Here is a 16053-nt window from a genome sequence, read left to right on the forward strand (position 1 = left end):
CAGACACAGGTGAATGCTCTAAATGTGTACGATATATAAACTCCTTTCCTGTCAGAGAAAAGGTGCCAGCAACAGCTGCACATAGGAATTAAGAGTTTTCCTTGCACTAATACCAAAGTTTTTTTTACTTTCTGCCAAAGTGGCACTGTCTGAAACCCTATAGAATAATATTTAAGTTGAACGGATTGGGGTGGAGGGTTGGCAGAAGGGGAGAGGAGAAAACAGCTGCATTTTTTGATACAGACTCTAATGCTTCTGGTGGGAAGAGCTGTTTCAAGGAGATTCTATTTTGGCCATGGTTATAGTATTGTGTTACTTATCTCCTTGAGCCTGTACTGAGTAACTGTCCCAAATTAGAAGACCAGCAGCTGGATTTGTGTCATATGTTGTAGCATTCATTAGATAATTTTAAAAAACAAAATAAACCCCACCACGATTCTGTTGTTTCTGAATGGTAAGCCATGTGGCTAGTTCCTGTACTTTGTTAAATATCTATCCTCAGCTCAGGATTGATACATTTTAGCAGAGTATGTAGAGCTGTAGACATGATTTCTTATACAAATCTCTATCTATTACTGTTTCTTGATTATTTTGCGCGTCCTTTGTGTTCAATTTTCTAGTTCATTTAGACCTTGTTCCCTTGAGGCTGATGCATTTCTAGAATTGGATTTGTATTTGTATTTTAAAAGCAATAATACAATCAAATCAGCTGTGCTTTGCACCTTGTGTTTTCTTGCAGAACTAAAGACAGCATGTATCATGCCCTGACTTACGCCACCATACTGGAGATGCAAGCTATGATGACATTTGATCCTCAGGACATACTGAATGCAGGGAACACAATGAAGGAAGCTCAAGCCACCTGTCAAAGGTAAGACTGGAACGATTCAGTCAGGAAATAGTTCCTCCTTGGGGAAGTTTTGGAAGACTACTGTATACAAAAGGAAATGTAATCTTATAGAAATCACAGGAAAACTCAGGTTGGAAGGGGAATCAGGAGGTCATCTAGTCCAGCCTCCTGCTCAGAGGAGGGTCACAGCACAGTCTTGTCTTGAAAACTTCACAATATCTGATCTTTCTTGTCAGGTAGAATTTGTCCTACCTGTAGTCCTGGTTCTGCAGCATCTGGAATTTGGTTTACAATGTTCAAACACTGCTGAACGTTCCCATGGGTGGTGAATGTGCTGCAGTTGTCTGCCTGAGTCAACTACACTCCCACTTTTGCACCCACAGTCGCCCACACACACACAAAATAAATCAAAACACCCCCTTATCCCTCTCCTTCATAAAGACAGATTTCTGTGCACGAAGGGTAAGAGGCAGATCCCAGGAGGACCACATTGGCTAAGTTCTCTGTGGACTGTGCTGAAGTTTGTGTGTGTGGTGAGACGACAGGGGGCTGGTGAGCACTGGAGGCACGTTACTGACTGTGTGGGTGGCCAGCTGAAAGATACAGCTCTCTGTTGTTGATGCTCCTTCTTCAGAATGACCAAAACTGATTTTTTGCAGATTTAGGAAGAAATCTACTGTAGCTGATTCTATCAACAACCTTGTGCATAGGCAAAGCCTTGAACACTTCACTGAAGGTAACATCTTTCACGTGTGTAATGTTTTCCTTTTTTACTTATGCAGTCTGAATCCTGTAGAATTGCTGTCTCAATATGTGCTTGAAAATTGTGAATTCACTGACAAAATCGCTGATCTGGCATTTGCTGGACCAAATGTCAGTGTTTTGGCCATTGCTGTGCAACCAATCCAAAAATCACTGGTCTTGTTGCTTTCTGACTCAGCACTCCCAAAAATTGCTGGGTAAAGAAACATCTAGAAAGAAGTATTGAAATGCCTGTAGAGGCTTTAGATCCAGGAATTTATGGAAAGCGCCAGAAAAATTCCTGCAGAATTTCTCTAACTGCATGTCATTTCTGTTTGGAGTTACATCAGTAGTCTAGAACTGAAACACTACAGCAAATTTGGAAAATATTTTTCTCAGTTTGAGCTCTGTGATCTTATTCCTACAGTAATGGGCTGAGTGTTTTTTGATTACTTTTTGATTGATTGGTTTGTTTTCTTCTCTCTGTGCGACGTTAGAGGAAATCCATGCAGAAATTTGTTATGCTGAATGTTTACTTCAGAGAGCAGCACTCACATTCCTCCAGGTATGGATTCCTGCATGGCTCTTGGGGGGAAAATTACCATACAGGTATTTCTTGTCCTAAATGGATTGGTAGAAGACTATAGTTTGATCAAATGGGTCTTTCATCTGGATTAAGTCTGGATTTTATCTGGACTATCTGATGAGATATTAGAATGGTTAATTTTCCCTCATGATTATTAAAAAAATACTTAGCACACATAGGGCTGAGTGCCCTATGACACTCTTCCCCCTTCCCTTCTGGGCGTGTGAAATGCAACTGCAGCAAGCACCAATTTTCAAATGATGTGTTGGGATATCAGATTTAAAAAAAAAAAAAAGAAAGAAAAAAGCTGGGCTGGTCATTGAAACTGTGCTGGAATACAAGCAAGACTTTTGTTTGAATCTGGCTGGTGTTTGCTTTCCTAAGGCTGCTTTCTCACTGGTTTGTTCTTGAACAGCAATTATGGTCTGCCCAGCTATTAGGCTCCACACATGCTTTCTCCTTAACAGTGCTGTCTGTCTTTAACAAAGGGGAGCTCTCCCTCTTCTTTGGATTTTATCTGTCTGTCCTAATGAAGCTTGGTTTGTTTGATGGAGCAACATTAGCAGTACTTATTAGGGCTCCAGCATGCAATTTAAATCGTTACTCACAGTTGAAATAACTGATTTTTCTTCTTGATTTGGCTGTACTTGCTGTATGAAAGTGGGCCTCTTCAGCTACCAAGGCTGAGGAGGTATAAAAGCCACAGTCAGAAAAAGGCTGCTGCTTCTTGGCTCAAGGGTGCTGATAGGAAATGGAATGCAGGTGGTGGTTTTATAGTGTTTGGGAGTTGCCAGGTGGGCTCTGATTTATGTTGCTTACCACAGTTTATGAACCATGTAACCTTTTTCAGCCATCTGCTAAGTCCCTCTGCTAGAAACTATTGCTTCATAGCAACACCTACAATCAGAGGAGCTTCTAGTTGCTTCTAGAGTGCTGATCATGGACTTTGAAATAACCAAGGTGTAGCTACCTGTTTCCATTTTCCTTTGGGATGAGTAGCCTCTAGCACTGGCGGCAGTTTGGGTGAGATCTGAAACTATGGAAGGAAGACTTTTGAAAGCTTCTCTTTTATGTCTGTAGGAAGGGAGCATTTTAAAGCAGTGTCTCTTGGTTTTAAGCGCTATTTTCACAGATATCTGTTTATGAAAACGGTTATAGAAACATGAGATTTAAGAGTATGAAAACAATTTCTTGTCCTCTTTTGCAAAGGTCTCTTTGCTTCCTGTTCTCTTCTGTGTTTAATTTTTCATGACCACACAAAGTAGTTTGAAAAATTAAACAGAGGCACTTGGTTCCAACAGCTACTGAAGTGGGTTAGTTTTGATGCTTTAGTAAAAATGACCAAATCCAGCTGAAAACACATAAAATGTAGTTTCAGCATTTTTGAAGGACTTGACCCTAACCCTACTTGTTTTCAAAGGAAAATATAACTGAACCTTTACACATGGTAGAGTGGGCTGCACCCCCCACTATGCTGTACTTAGTTAGAACATCTAATTAATTAATGTAATCTATGCTATTTTCTCCACAATGCCCCCTTATGATTTTTCTGATGGTATCTTCTGTTAAAATGCACATAGACACTCTGTCTTAAAGTAACAGCAGACAAAACAAACCAGAATGACATTATATAAGTGAGGCAAGAAAGTGCCTCCAAAAATTACGAAACTAAAGACCCTCTAACTAATGGTCCCTCAGATACTTTGCTGTAATTTCTCAGTTTGTTATGACTTGTCATGTAACATGTTATCTTACCAGCATGGATCCCATATATACGTATATATGTAGGAATAGTCAAACCAGAAAGAGCATATCCCACATAATTTTACCGACCCTGCTTCACTCTTAGGATATGAAATTGTATTCTGCAGACTCTTGAGGACAGGTAGTTTACTGATGAACATTTCCTGGCTCAGCACCAGATACGTCTTAACTACACTTAAGGACAAATGAGAGAAAGCTATTTTTTGAAAGAGGCACAAATGCAGGTACATTATGTGACATCTATTAGCTGAGTCCCTGTGTTCATTAATGCAAATTCAGATAGTTCAAAGGTGACAAGGGCTAAACTGATCACAGAAAACATGAAAATAGAGTGCCTGTTTCTAAACAGAGTAAAAATATTTTCAAATAGAAAGGAAACCCTAAATCCATGTGTTATGTTTTGGAGGCTTATATTGTCTGTGTCATGCTGGTTATGTTCCAGGTGTGTATTCATCTTAAGAAGACAAAAACCTTTTACAATGCTTACAAATTCATACTGCTAATGTGCTTCCATTCCAACAGGATGAGAATATGGTCAGCTTCATAAAAGGAGGCATCAAAGTCCGAAACAGTTACCAAACCTACAGGTGAGTCAGAGTGATGATGTCATTAAGTGCACTCTATCAGTAAGAAGTGCTGCTGGTGAAATGATCCAATTTACAATTCCATTCCTGTTGTATTCATTGAGTCTTTATTGTGGGCCTCATGTCTACAGATTTTCTCAGCCCAGACAGATTCTTCCTTTGCATAACAAAGGACATTAACATTATGGTTGATTTGGATTGTGGAGACAGTTGGACCCTGGCTCTGTTATCTCCCAGGGTTGCCTCCTTCAAGTACTCTATCCTTGAAATTACGTCCAAAAATGACTGTTCTAAATGATGTACTGCTCATTGTGTCTGCATAGCACAATTTGCTGGTCTTGCAGGCATTAGGCATAATGAAATGACATTTCCTTATAGTTCCAGCTGCAGCTTTTTGGAGCATTTAATACCAGTAGCTGAAGCACGGTAAAAAGTGAAGGCTAAATATGCATCATATATTATTTATTTTAGAATTATAAATTTTGATTCAGAGTGGGCACAAATTGTCTTGTGTCCAGCAGACACAAAACAGCATCAAGTCCAGGTTCTCCAGAAGTCCACTGGAAGAGAGAGAGATGACAGTGCCCATGTTTGTGTGGGTTGAAGGTGACTCTAAATGCAGGTCCATAAGACTGCGTTAAAGGAAATAGTGCTGAGTCTTTTGGCAACAAGCAATCAATAAAAATGTGACAGCCTGAACATAAATACATGCTTCCATTAGAACAGTGTTTTTCCTCTCCTAATAATTAACAAAATAAACTAAAATGGTAGTGCAAAAACCACATAGCTATAGAGAGTTTGGAGGCAAATTGATTTCAAACTGAAGTGGTTTACATGGGAAATAAAGGGACTCTACAAAGCTGAGACCTATAAAGGTTACAAAAATGAGTGAGAATAATTTCTGATACATCTGCCCATTTTAGAATATTTATTACCGTTATCTTTTCCTATACAAAACAAAATGTTCTTTGGAGCATGCACTTAAGCTAGGGATTAATGAAACTCAAGTCAAATTTGCTAATTTAAATTTGTCTCGTGCACTGCCCCCATCATCTCTTTTTGCAGCAGCATAGTTTGGTGATGCTCCCAACAGCCATCCTTGAAACATTTTCAGGCTGAAATGTGGTTGAATGTTGACTGTGTCTGTTTGACAGGAATTCCTCTCCAGGATTCCATGGTAATGTGACAGAAATGCTTTGTTGATAAATCCAACAAAATGTAGATGATGTTCACTTGAGTGAGATGACAAATTGGCCTTTTTTAAGCTACTCTGTAGTTCAAGGTAATGGGGTTGCTTTCTTACTGAGTTATAATTAATCATGTTATTTACTGACACTGTAACAGAATCTTGTGCATTTCCAGGGAGTTGGACAGTCTCATACAGTCCCCACATTATGTCAAAGGAGAGAACCATCTTCATTTTGAGGGAGGTGTAAAACTTGGAGTTGGAGCATTTAACCTGGTACGTACCAACACTCTTATCCTGAGCTGGTATCCTGCTGCCTCCTGAAAATCACCCTCACTTGAATTCCTGAGAAGTTCCACTAGCATCATACTGATCACGTGGTCAAAATTAGGTGTGTGCTCTGACCCCTCTGACAGGGTCCCTGTGTCTGGTGTGAGACCATCAGATAAAAACACTTCAGAAATAAAAAGACTGCTGCCCCCAACGTGTTGTGAGGGCCTGGAGAAACCTTGCCCAGGAGTTGCCCAAATATTAAATTTACTGCACAAAGGACAAATATGGACTGTGTGGTATGAACACAGCATTTCTGAAATGTCCAAGAAGTACTGGAGTTACTAAGCAAGTGCTGTGTAAACATATTTCTGTGTAGGGCATCCTGGGAACACAAGGTGGCTATATTGAACATATTTCTTTTTAAATTGTATGTAAAATATTGCAGGTGTATACATTTACCCTGAAATTTGTCATATAGGGATGAGTTTAGCAATCTTATTAATTATGTCTTGGGAAACTGTAGTTGGCAATTGGTAGCTGAAAGGCAGAAAGTCTCTTACTGCATAATTGTTACATTTTCTCTGTAGACATTGTCCATGTTTCCTGCACGGATTCTGAGATTACTGGAGTTTGTTGGATTTTCTGGGAATAAGGTAAATGTGAACTAAATATTATTGGTACGCTCCCCATACTCTTAAATTAAAAAACAGAGACAGGAGTTTGTCTTCTTTCTCACATAAACTGTAACCCTCTGGTATCACACATGTGCACTGTGGCACTGATGCTTTCATGCAGCTCAGTTTGGCTTTTTATTTTTGTCTGAACAACTGCACTTCAAAGGTTGTCAAACCATTGTTCAGTGTTGTGAAACGTGGTAAAGGAAATTACTAATACAGGGATGTCAGCATATTTAGGTTTTTACTTACTGGTCTTTTGATGTAGGCTTGTGCTCAGAAATCTGTAGTCAAAAGTGTATTCCTAGCTTTTAATATATTTATATAGCTTCTTTGGTAGTTATTGTCATTATGGGGTCTGAATGTTCCTGACAGGTTTCTTGCATGATGGGGAAAAAAAAATCTATTTAATTTCTGCTTTAATAGCAACTGGAAATTTGAGTGTGGCACCTAAATTCTCCTGCCTAAGGGGGTAAGTGCTTTTTTGCCTGTAGAGTAACCAGTCTGACCTATGTTGTTTGAGCAAGATGTTTAAGGAAAGAAGTTCAGTAACAGAGCAGCAGAAAACTCACATGATGATGAGAAAGAGCTGTGCTACTGCTTTATGGATCTGTAGTTTCAGAGGAATACTGTATTTGTGGGAGTGTCTTGGCCTTGGTACCTTGTACCTTCCCTTGACTCTCTATCAGCAGAACATGAGATTCACTCAAAGAAGGGCTCCTGGGTCAAGAAAAAGTGATGCAGACCATGATCCCTTCAACCTAAACCCCTAGTCACATTTTTCATAAATGCTGGGTAAGGTAAGTGTCTAATGCAAGCACTAGAAAAGCCATGAGAACAAGTTAAGTTTTACCTCTTTTATAATACTTTCTATTTACAAAACAACTTTTAAGGACAAAGGTGTTTGGTTTTTTTTTTTAATCAGAGCTGAAGCATTACATGGCAGGTGAATGACTGTTATCACCATTTTATTGGCTTACAGGAAAGATCTTATATCTGAAAATAAAATGTCTTTTTTAAAAGCAAGGAACAGAGTGTAGATTATAATTTAGAAATTTCCAGGAGCTGACCAGGAGCTATTTTACAGCAGTAAAAGCAAAAATCAAATAGCTCTTCCTATTAGTTTCAACAATAGAGCATTTAATTCAAAATATTCTCTTAGAAATGTAAAGGCAATTAATGGAAATTGTCCCTCCAATGGAGTTTTCATTTGGCCCTGGGATTTCTTGGATGGCTGTGAGTGGGCTGATATTTGTGCTGATGAGTCAGCTCCTATTACAGTTCCTTAATAACTCACTGAAGCATGACCTAGATTACCATAAATTTGAGCAAAACCCTGTTGTTTGCACACCATACAAAGGAGTATTTTAACCTTGTTGATCAAAGTTCATTGATGGCCATTTATTTTAACATCCTGAAAAAGTCTTTCTGTGCTTAACACTTGTGAGTCAGGTGCCCAAAAGCAAAATTACAATTGCACGTGCAGTCCTTTCCAGTGGTGGTTTTCCAAAGTTTGCAACAAGACAGTGGAAAAGAGTCTAGAGGGTGGAAGAAACAGTGACAGAGGAGGAGAGGAAAGTTTGTTCATCTGTGCTGCACTTGTCCAGGAGTTTTTCATACACCCGTGTTTGATGCTGCAGTCTTTTCCTTTAAATGCTTGCTCTGAGTGTCAGATTGTGCAGCAGAGTCATAGTTAGTGCCTTGAGCAGATTACCTGGGAGAGCTATAGTGCACTGCAGGACAGCTTGATTTTGGTGTGGGTCATGTGTTTATTAAAACTGGATATAAATTTGCATGGTGTGATCCTCCACGATACCAGCCTGCCTCAAAGCCAGCGGGTTTGCCCTTGGGGACTCTCCTTGTCTCTGAGTCATGTCATGGGGAACAGCAAACGAGGATGTGCCCAAAGCTCCAGTACTTCCTAAGCCATTTGCAGGCAGTGTGGACATCATGATCGACTTAGCAGCAGTCTGGAGTCTCAAAATAGTAGGTGGGATAAGATCAAGAAAATATAAAAAGTAGCCTGAGGCCACATTTGTTCCCTTCCAGCCCAAGATGTGCCAGCTGTGCCCTTCGCACTGTTTAAGCTCCTTTCCCTTGCATCATTAGTCAAACCATGGGTTTATTTGTGTTTGGTAGCACAGCCCCACATTTGGGCAGTGAAGTTCAGTGCAGTTTTGGCCAGTTTCGAGAGGAGTGGGCAGAGCTGTGTCAGGCACACCGTGCCGGGGAGCACAGCAGCCTCACCGGGCGGTAGGTGGAGCGTGTGTCCCGTCTGCGCTGCGGCGTTTATCCATGACTAACCTTGCTCTGTCTCCCTGGAAGCCTGAACCCTCCTCACTGGCTCCTCTGCCAGGTCTCAGGCTAATATTTACTCTTGTGCTTATTTTATTGGTGATTACAAATGCTGTGCTGCTAAACTGTAGAACGGTTTGACGTGAGCCTACCATATGTTAAGTGCAATTTGTCAGGGGGTCAGATGACAGTGTGATTTCACAAGAAGGCAAGAAAACTGTCAGATAGAAACAATTTCTTTCAAATTATACTTTTCTTTTCTTTTTTTTTTTTTTTTTAATGTGGGAGGACATTTTTCTCAAAGCTGAAGAATATTCTTGATGTGTCAATTTCTAATAAATTGAATTCCAGTTTCTCACTAAATACCTCTTTTGAATTGCATTTTGATCTCTTCAAATTTTAAATGAAGTTTAAATCTAATATTATTTAATGGGATACATTCAAATGCTCTGTCTGTCAGCTTAGTCTTTGTAAAGCTGTTAGTAGCATCCATCCTTCCTTGCTTTACCTGCAGCAATGTGGTCAGGCCATGGGACATGAACAATGAACTTGCTTTGCTTTCATTGCCAAGATCCCTAATTAAAAGAATGATTTGAAAATAACATCCAAGAACTTTTGCTTCAGGAAAGTCGATGGATTTTAGTCAGTAACAGCTGAAATAAATATGAAGCAGTCTCAGTGTTATCTGGTAATGATTTTGGGCATTGTCCTTGTTCATCCTGCAACTGCTGTGGGAATCTCTAGTGCTCATGTGGAGAGTCCTGAATGACAGAGCATTGGATGTCTTGGGACAAGAATTGAATCAATGAGATACTGATATAATATAATGTAGTGACAGTCTTGGGAATTAGATTGTGGGATGTCATGAGGAACTCGCACAGAATGCTGAGTTACCACACTGGATCACATCTGCTCTGTGCTCTAGCTTATATCCTTCAGAGTAGTTTATGTTTTGTGTGAAAATAAAACTGAAATGTGTTAGTGTCAATTAGGGAAATTGCAAAAATGTCTTTCTGGAAGAATTATGAACACTTAACTGCCCTGACATCTGCTTTATATTGTTGCAAAATGCCCTCTAATAGACTTTGTTTGGAGGCTCATTCCTGGTGTTCTGGGATTGCTTCTATTGGTTGTGACATAGGTGTGGGAGATAGTTATGGGTCATTTATGGTTAGAAGGTGTGTCCTGGCAATTAAATATAATGTACTCACTGGTGCCAGTCCCTGAGTGAGTGCAGTGTGTTTGCAGAGTTACTCCTTAGGCTCAAGTAGCTGCTTGTGATTTGGTTCCCAGATCCTTCGCCTGATCCAGGAGAGCCTTACACTGCCCAGCTCCTGGCACTCCCTTGGCTGATGGGGATTGTTGGCTAATCCCTGCAGGCTCCCAGTTGAGAAAGGGTGGTGTTTGAAAAGGTGTGCCTGATCCAGGCTGCTGTGCCAGACTGTTCCTTGCAGGAGCACCTCTGCCTCAGCCGGGCACAGGGGGAGCCTTGGGAGGCCAGCTAGGGAGTGTGGGATGTAAAACAGGATTCCCAGTGACACCCTTGACATTGCTGTTTTCTGGGCATCCCATGGGAAGAGAGGCACTTTGCAGGAGTTGTTTGAGGAGAAGCAGCTTTGCTGCAGTGTGTTCTATAAATGTTATAATACTAATAACAGCTACTTCTAGGCTTTTTTTTTTTTATTTAGGCGTCTTTTCTACTGATTGTTATTACTTTAATACAGAAAGTTTGGGATATTCATGTGGCAGAGTGAAAAGTAAACAGCTTTTAATACCTCTGCTGGACTAGATAGATTTATGGACATTCCACAGAGTAAACTAACTTGCTCAGTGAGCTTCTTATGCCTGTGTAACTACTCAGTTCAAGAATTTCGAATTAAGGGTGTCAGATTTGCAGCCCTCTTCTGCTGAATGGGCAATATTCTTAATCCAGTTACTGCTATCCAGGATGCAGTCCTGTGTAAGGTGGGTGTGGGTTCATTCCTTGTCCATACAGATTATAGCTTTGTGTTTGGCTGCACTCAAATATGCTTTTGAGACTAGAACATAATTGAGATCAACTTGACAAAGGTTACGTTATTTTATATGACAAACAAAGTCTGTTTGAATCATTCTTAGTGCTATTCACATTCATTTAATATATATTTTTATATAATATGGAGCATAGAAAATGCTGTAAGGCTTAGTGTTAGTAAAGGCTCAGTGAAATATCAAGCCTGAAGATTTTTCATTGCAAAAAAATGTACTTTGGAAATATACTTTGGAAATCTAAATTCATTCCATGGAATGCTTTGTTTTACTTCTACCTTGAAGTGCTACTTTTTAAAAGTACTAATATTTTTATTGGGTTTCATCTAGGCATTTTGAAGAAGCTGAATGTATTGTGTTTTGTTAATTATTTGTATCAGTCAAACTTTTCCTCTCAGCAGAGAATGAAGCAGGTTTTATTTTGCTAAGTACTTGGTTTCCATTAAGCCACTGATTTTCTGTAATGATTTTACTATCTTTTAGTTTCTTCTGTAGTGTCATGCAAGTCAGTATTTTCATTATTTTGTCCCAAATAGATGTTACAGTAATTGATCTGCAAATATGACACATCTTTTTTTCCTTGTAGCAGTAATTAATGTAATACACTGAGTTTTAAAACTAAAAACCAAGAAAAGCAGAATCACAACCCCCCTGTATTTGTGTGAAAACAATTAACTGCACTATTAAGTGCAAAAATAGATGTCTGAGGAAAATGAGAATATGATTACAGGCTTCAGTGTTTACACAGTAAGCAATAAAGGTGTGGTGGTGTAACACCCCTCCCTCAAGGACACACAGGAGATGTGAATCTGTGCTGGGATCGTGCTCTGAGGCCTCTCCCCGATGCCATTCCTGGTGCTCTGATAGACATCCCTCAGGGTTCCTATTTATAGTGAAGCTGGTTTGAAAGTGTGTCCTTGGAGTCACACACGTGGTGTTCCAGGGACCTTCCAGTGCAGTGATGGAGTAACTTTTAAACAGATTTTATCCCAGCACACAGTGAACGTCTTACAGTGCGTATTTACGAGTAGGCAGATCTCTTGTTTGATACATTTGCATATTTATATTCTTGCTGTTGATATCATGGAACTAGTCCTAGAATGGGCTGATAAATGCTCTTGCCTCAGGAACTTGAATCCCTGAAGTTGGTTATCCGTCATGCTGTCATTGACTATGAACACAGTGTTATACTTGATTGCTTTGGTTCTTCCCAAAGGGAACAGAAATACTCTTCTTTTCATCATATTTTTCCACTGGCAGTAGTGGGCCAACATCATTGCAAAGCTCCTTTTGTTCTCGGCATACTTTAAAATGTCTTTTTGCCCAGAGATCTTTTGTTCTGCTTGTTGCAGATTTTATTTTCTTGATACCTTTAACTCTTCTGTGCAGTGAACCGCAGCAAAGAAGAATACACTGTACAATGGTGATGTGTGGGTTTTGTCTTGCTTTTCAAAACCTTTTGTTTTGTTTCTGGAACGCTGTTCAGCAGCACTTGGATCACAGTGATAAATTCTCTTGTTTTCTTCTGTTAACCACGTAATACATCCCAAGTTACTGCTCTGTCACCAGGTGCTTTCCAGACGAAGCAGTAACTCCATGAAAAAAACTATTAGATAAATGAATAGGTGTATTTTAATCTTTGATTGCTGCGTAAGCAATCAGTGCCTTTTGGGGAATTTGGTGAGTGAGCAATCTGTAGCTGACCCTGCAGATGTTAAGCCAGCAAAACACAGCCCTGGTTCTTTTCCAACACCTCGTCCCCCTCGCTCTGTTTGCACAGGAGCACGGTCTGCTGCAGCTTCAAGAGGGAGCATCATCGTACAGCTTTAGGTCGGTGCTGTGTACCATGCTGTTGCTTTGCTATCATACTTTCATGACCTTTGTGTTAGGTAAGATTGTTTATAATAACTCTTGGATTTGATTAGTTCTTGTGGGACACAAAGGGGAAAAAGATGATTCCATCACCTGTTTGTTGGTGAATTGTTTGTTGGTAACCAGATTAAATGTAGCTCATTTGTGGGTCATTTCACAGTAATGATCGTAGCTGAAGAGCATGTTTTGATTTTCAAGGTGGAGGTTTGTTTAACATGTGAGAAGGGAGATACTGGGGATGGCCAAGAAACTTGTGAGAACTAAATCTGTTCTAGCCAGGTGCATTATTGGGGAGGTTAAAATAATGGCTGCAAGTAATAATTGCTGTGTTGACATTGGATTTTCTTTGGGAGGTGAGAGCTTCCCGCTAATGTGTACTTCTGTGTTATCTCCTTGCTAAATCATTCTACAAAATATGTTTCTCTGTGCCTGAGTTTTCAAGTCAGGAAGCACAATGTTTTCAGGGCTTCCTGCTGCTGCCTTAGTGCAGCACCAACCTGCATTTATGCCTTACTTAGTGGAGAGAGGAACCAACATGTTGGCCAATTGAGTCTGGAAAATCAGTACCTTGCGTTCCTGTTCCTTTTTTTTTGCTTTGTTTTCTAACTATTTTTATCACTTGCGTTTTTACATATTCTAGGGACAGGAAAAGGAAATGTTGAGGAGGCAGAAAAACTACTTAAGCCTTACTTGGCACGCTATCCAAAGGTAAAATGAATCATAATTTAATTGGTGTGATCATTTAATGTTTTTGTGCCAAAAATCAAAGATCTAGACTGTATGGTCAGATTGAAAACTGTTATAGAATACTTGTATTTTTATTATTATTTATTCCAGGGAGCCATATTCCTGTTTTTTGCAGGCAGGATAGAAACACTAAAGGGTAATATTGATGCGGTAAGTAATCATTTTGCTCTTGAGAAAGTAAATTTCAAAAGCTTTGGAAAAATTCCGCCAGGAATGTTATTTCCTTTTTGGCTAATGCTTCCTCTGGCTTTGACCTATTTGTAATTTGTAGTTTATTGAATTACAAATAGGAATTTTGTAAACTATTTTGACTAACTTGTTTCTCCACCTCATTTTGCTACCCGTCTCAATTTCTGGTGATAATCTTGTCCACCAGGTTTGAGGACACAGTTTTATCATTGTCTTTCCTATCCTGCAGCAGATTGTCTTTAATGAGACCCAGTGGTAATCCTTTGCCTTCAGTGCGAACAGAGAGTCATAAAAGACTTGGAAAAATTATTAAGATGAAGAATGCATGTCCAAAATACTGAGACAGAGTATCAGCTGGTGTGCAGGGCAGTAGCTCCCTTGAAATCCATTGAAATGCAGCAATAAATGTCAGCTGCACATCTGTCCTCTGCCTTCAGTTTCCTAATTTCCCGAGACACAAACATTCATTCTGGATATGCCTAGAAACATAACTTTCAGGAACGGGGAGCTCTGTGGCTGGGTGAACTTGCTAACACCAGCATGACTGTGTAGCCAAGAATCTCTTGTGTGAAGCCAACAGATGTGTTGTTGGGAAACAGCGGGCTGGCAGTAATTTGGAAGCTGCAGGAGCCTTGCAGGCAGATCCTGGAGCCCCATTGTGCGTTACAGCTCCTCTGTCTGTGCATTTACACCTGACTAAGGCAGTGTTTGGAAATCTCTGTGTGCAGGCAGTCCATAGGTACGAGGAATGCTGCGAAGCTCAGCAGTACTGGAAGCAGTTCCATCACATGTGCTACTGGGAGCTGATGTGGTGCTTCACCTACAAGCGCCAGTGGAAGATGGCTTTTTTCTACGCGGACCTGCTGAGCAAGGAAAACACTTGGTCAAAGGTAAGGTCAGCAGAACAGGAGGGCAGGAGGCCTCATAGTACCTATTGACTTTCAAGCAATTTTTGTAGCTTTGAAGGTGCAGACTGAAAGTCAAACCTGGCCTGCTGTGACTGCTGCAGGACGATGGGAATTGCTAACATTCCAATCTGAGCAGATGGTGGGCAAGCAGACAGCTTTTGGGCCCAGCTGGTAGATGAAGAGCAGCTTGTTAAAGATGCTGTGTGTTGACTGGTTGTGTCATCAGGTGTTGCAAGGTGCCATTTCTTTCAGTATGCTATGGGTAAAAGCTCTTCTGCTGATGACTGAGGTTAGCCATGGTGATGCCTCCAGGGTAATAAATACAATTAGAAGTGGCCCCTATCCCTGTGCATCTGGAAGGGAGAAGCTCTTCTATCCAGGACCCTGGTAGCTTTCCTCCCTTCCTCTTCCCTTTTTGTCTTTTTAAAAATGGGGGTGATGTTTCCCCTATTCCAGTTAGTGGGAATTTTCCTGGATTGGCTTGACTTCACAGATATGATGGGCAGTGGCTTAGCAATGTCATTCACCAGTTCTCATGGGATCCATGAATTTGTGCACCTTCAAGTTCATTAGATGATCTTGAACCCAAATTTCTCCTGCCCTGGGCAGTTCATCTCACATTCTCTGCCTTTCCTTTCTGTGACTTGGGCAGGGAGGTTGAGGCTCTTGATGGTGAAGACTGAGGAAAAAAAGTCAGAGCTCCTCAGCCTTCTCCAAATCATGGGTAACCTTGTCTCCTGCTTTCTTCCAGAGAGGGCCCATATTTTCTTTTATCACCAACATACCTCTAGAGTCTTTCCTTGCTGCTCTTTCCATCCCTGGCCAGACATCAGGCTTTAGTTTTTCAACCCTGAACCCTGACTCTTCAGACAATTTCTCTCTATATTTCCCAGGCTGCCTGTCCTTTCCTTCATCCTCTATAGGTTTCCTTTTTGTGTCTTGAGTTTGTCCAGGAGATCCTTTTTCACCCACATGGGCCTCCAGGAGTTTTTGCCTGACTTCCTCCTTTTTTGGGATGCATTGCTCCTGAGCTTGGAGGAGGTGATCCTTGAATATTAACCAGATTTCATGGGCCCCTCTTTCCTCCAGGGCTTTATCTCGTGGTGCTGTACCACACAGATCCCTGGAGAGGCCAAAGTCTGCTCTCCTGAACTCCAGGGAGTGACTGTTTTCTAGAACCTACTATTTGGGATATGTTACCAAGTTGTGATGGGACACAGAGACTGTATAATATTAGTATTTTTCTCTGAGCATGACCTTATCTTAGGTTTTCTAGCATGTGTTCCTAAGAGCATTAAAAACTTACTTTACTCAAGCGTGAGTTTTGTTCTTGGAATTTGGACACAAACTATTAGC

At 40.5% G+C, this 16053-nt stretch overlaps 1 protein-coding gene across 4 annotated transcripts in view; it reads left to right on the forward strand.

Moving 5' to 3' along the window:
* TTC39A (tetratricopeptide repeat domain 39A) overlaps positions 1–16053 on the forward strand; it is a 43822-nt gene that overhangs the window by 16486 nt on the left and 11283 nt on the right. For 3 of the 4 annotated variants that reach the window (XM_040072571.2, XM_040072570.2, XM_058421701.1), the window contains exons 3-12: positions 740–871; positions 1510–1586; positions 2089–2156; positions 4464–4528; positions 5888–5987; positions 6572–6637; positions 12762–12870; positions 13494–13561; positions 13691–13750; positions 14518–14679. In XM_040072571.2, the coding sequence (XP_039928505.1) occupies positions 740–871; positions 1510–1586; positions 2089–2156; positions 4464–4528; positions 5888–5987; positions 6572–6637; positions 12762–12870; positions 13494–13561; positions 13691–13750; positions 14518–14679 (907 nt within the window). The remainder of the gene's footprint in view (positions 1–739; positions 872–1509; positions 1587–2088; positions 2157–4463; positions 4529–5887; positions 5988–6571; positions 6638–12761; positions 12871–13493; positions 13562–13690; positions 13751–14517; positions 14680–16053) is intronic. The other variant, XM_040072572.2, reaches the window with a different exon arrangement.

Source organism: Hirundo rustica, chromosome 9, assembly GCF_015227805.2.
Source record: "Hirundo rustica isolate bHirRus1 chromosome 9, bHirRus1.pri.v3, whole genome shotgun sequence".
In the NCBI taxonomy this organism is placed as follows: domain Eukaryota; kingdom Metazoa; phylum Chordata; class Aves; order Passeriformes; family Hirundinidae; genus Hirundo; species Hirundo rustica.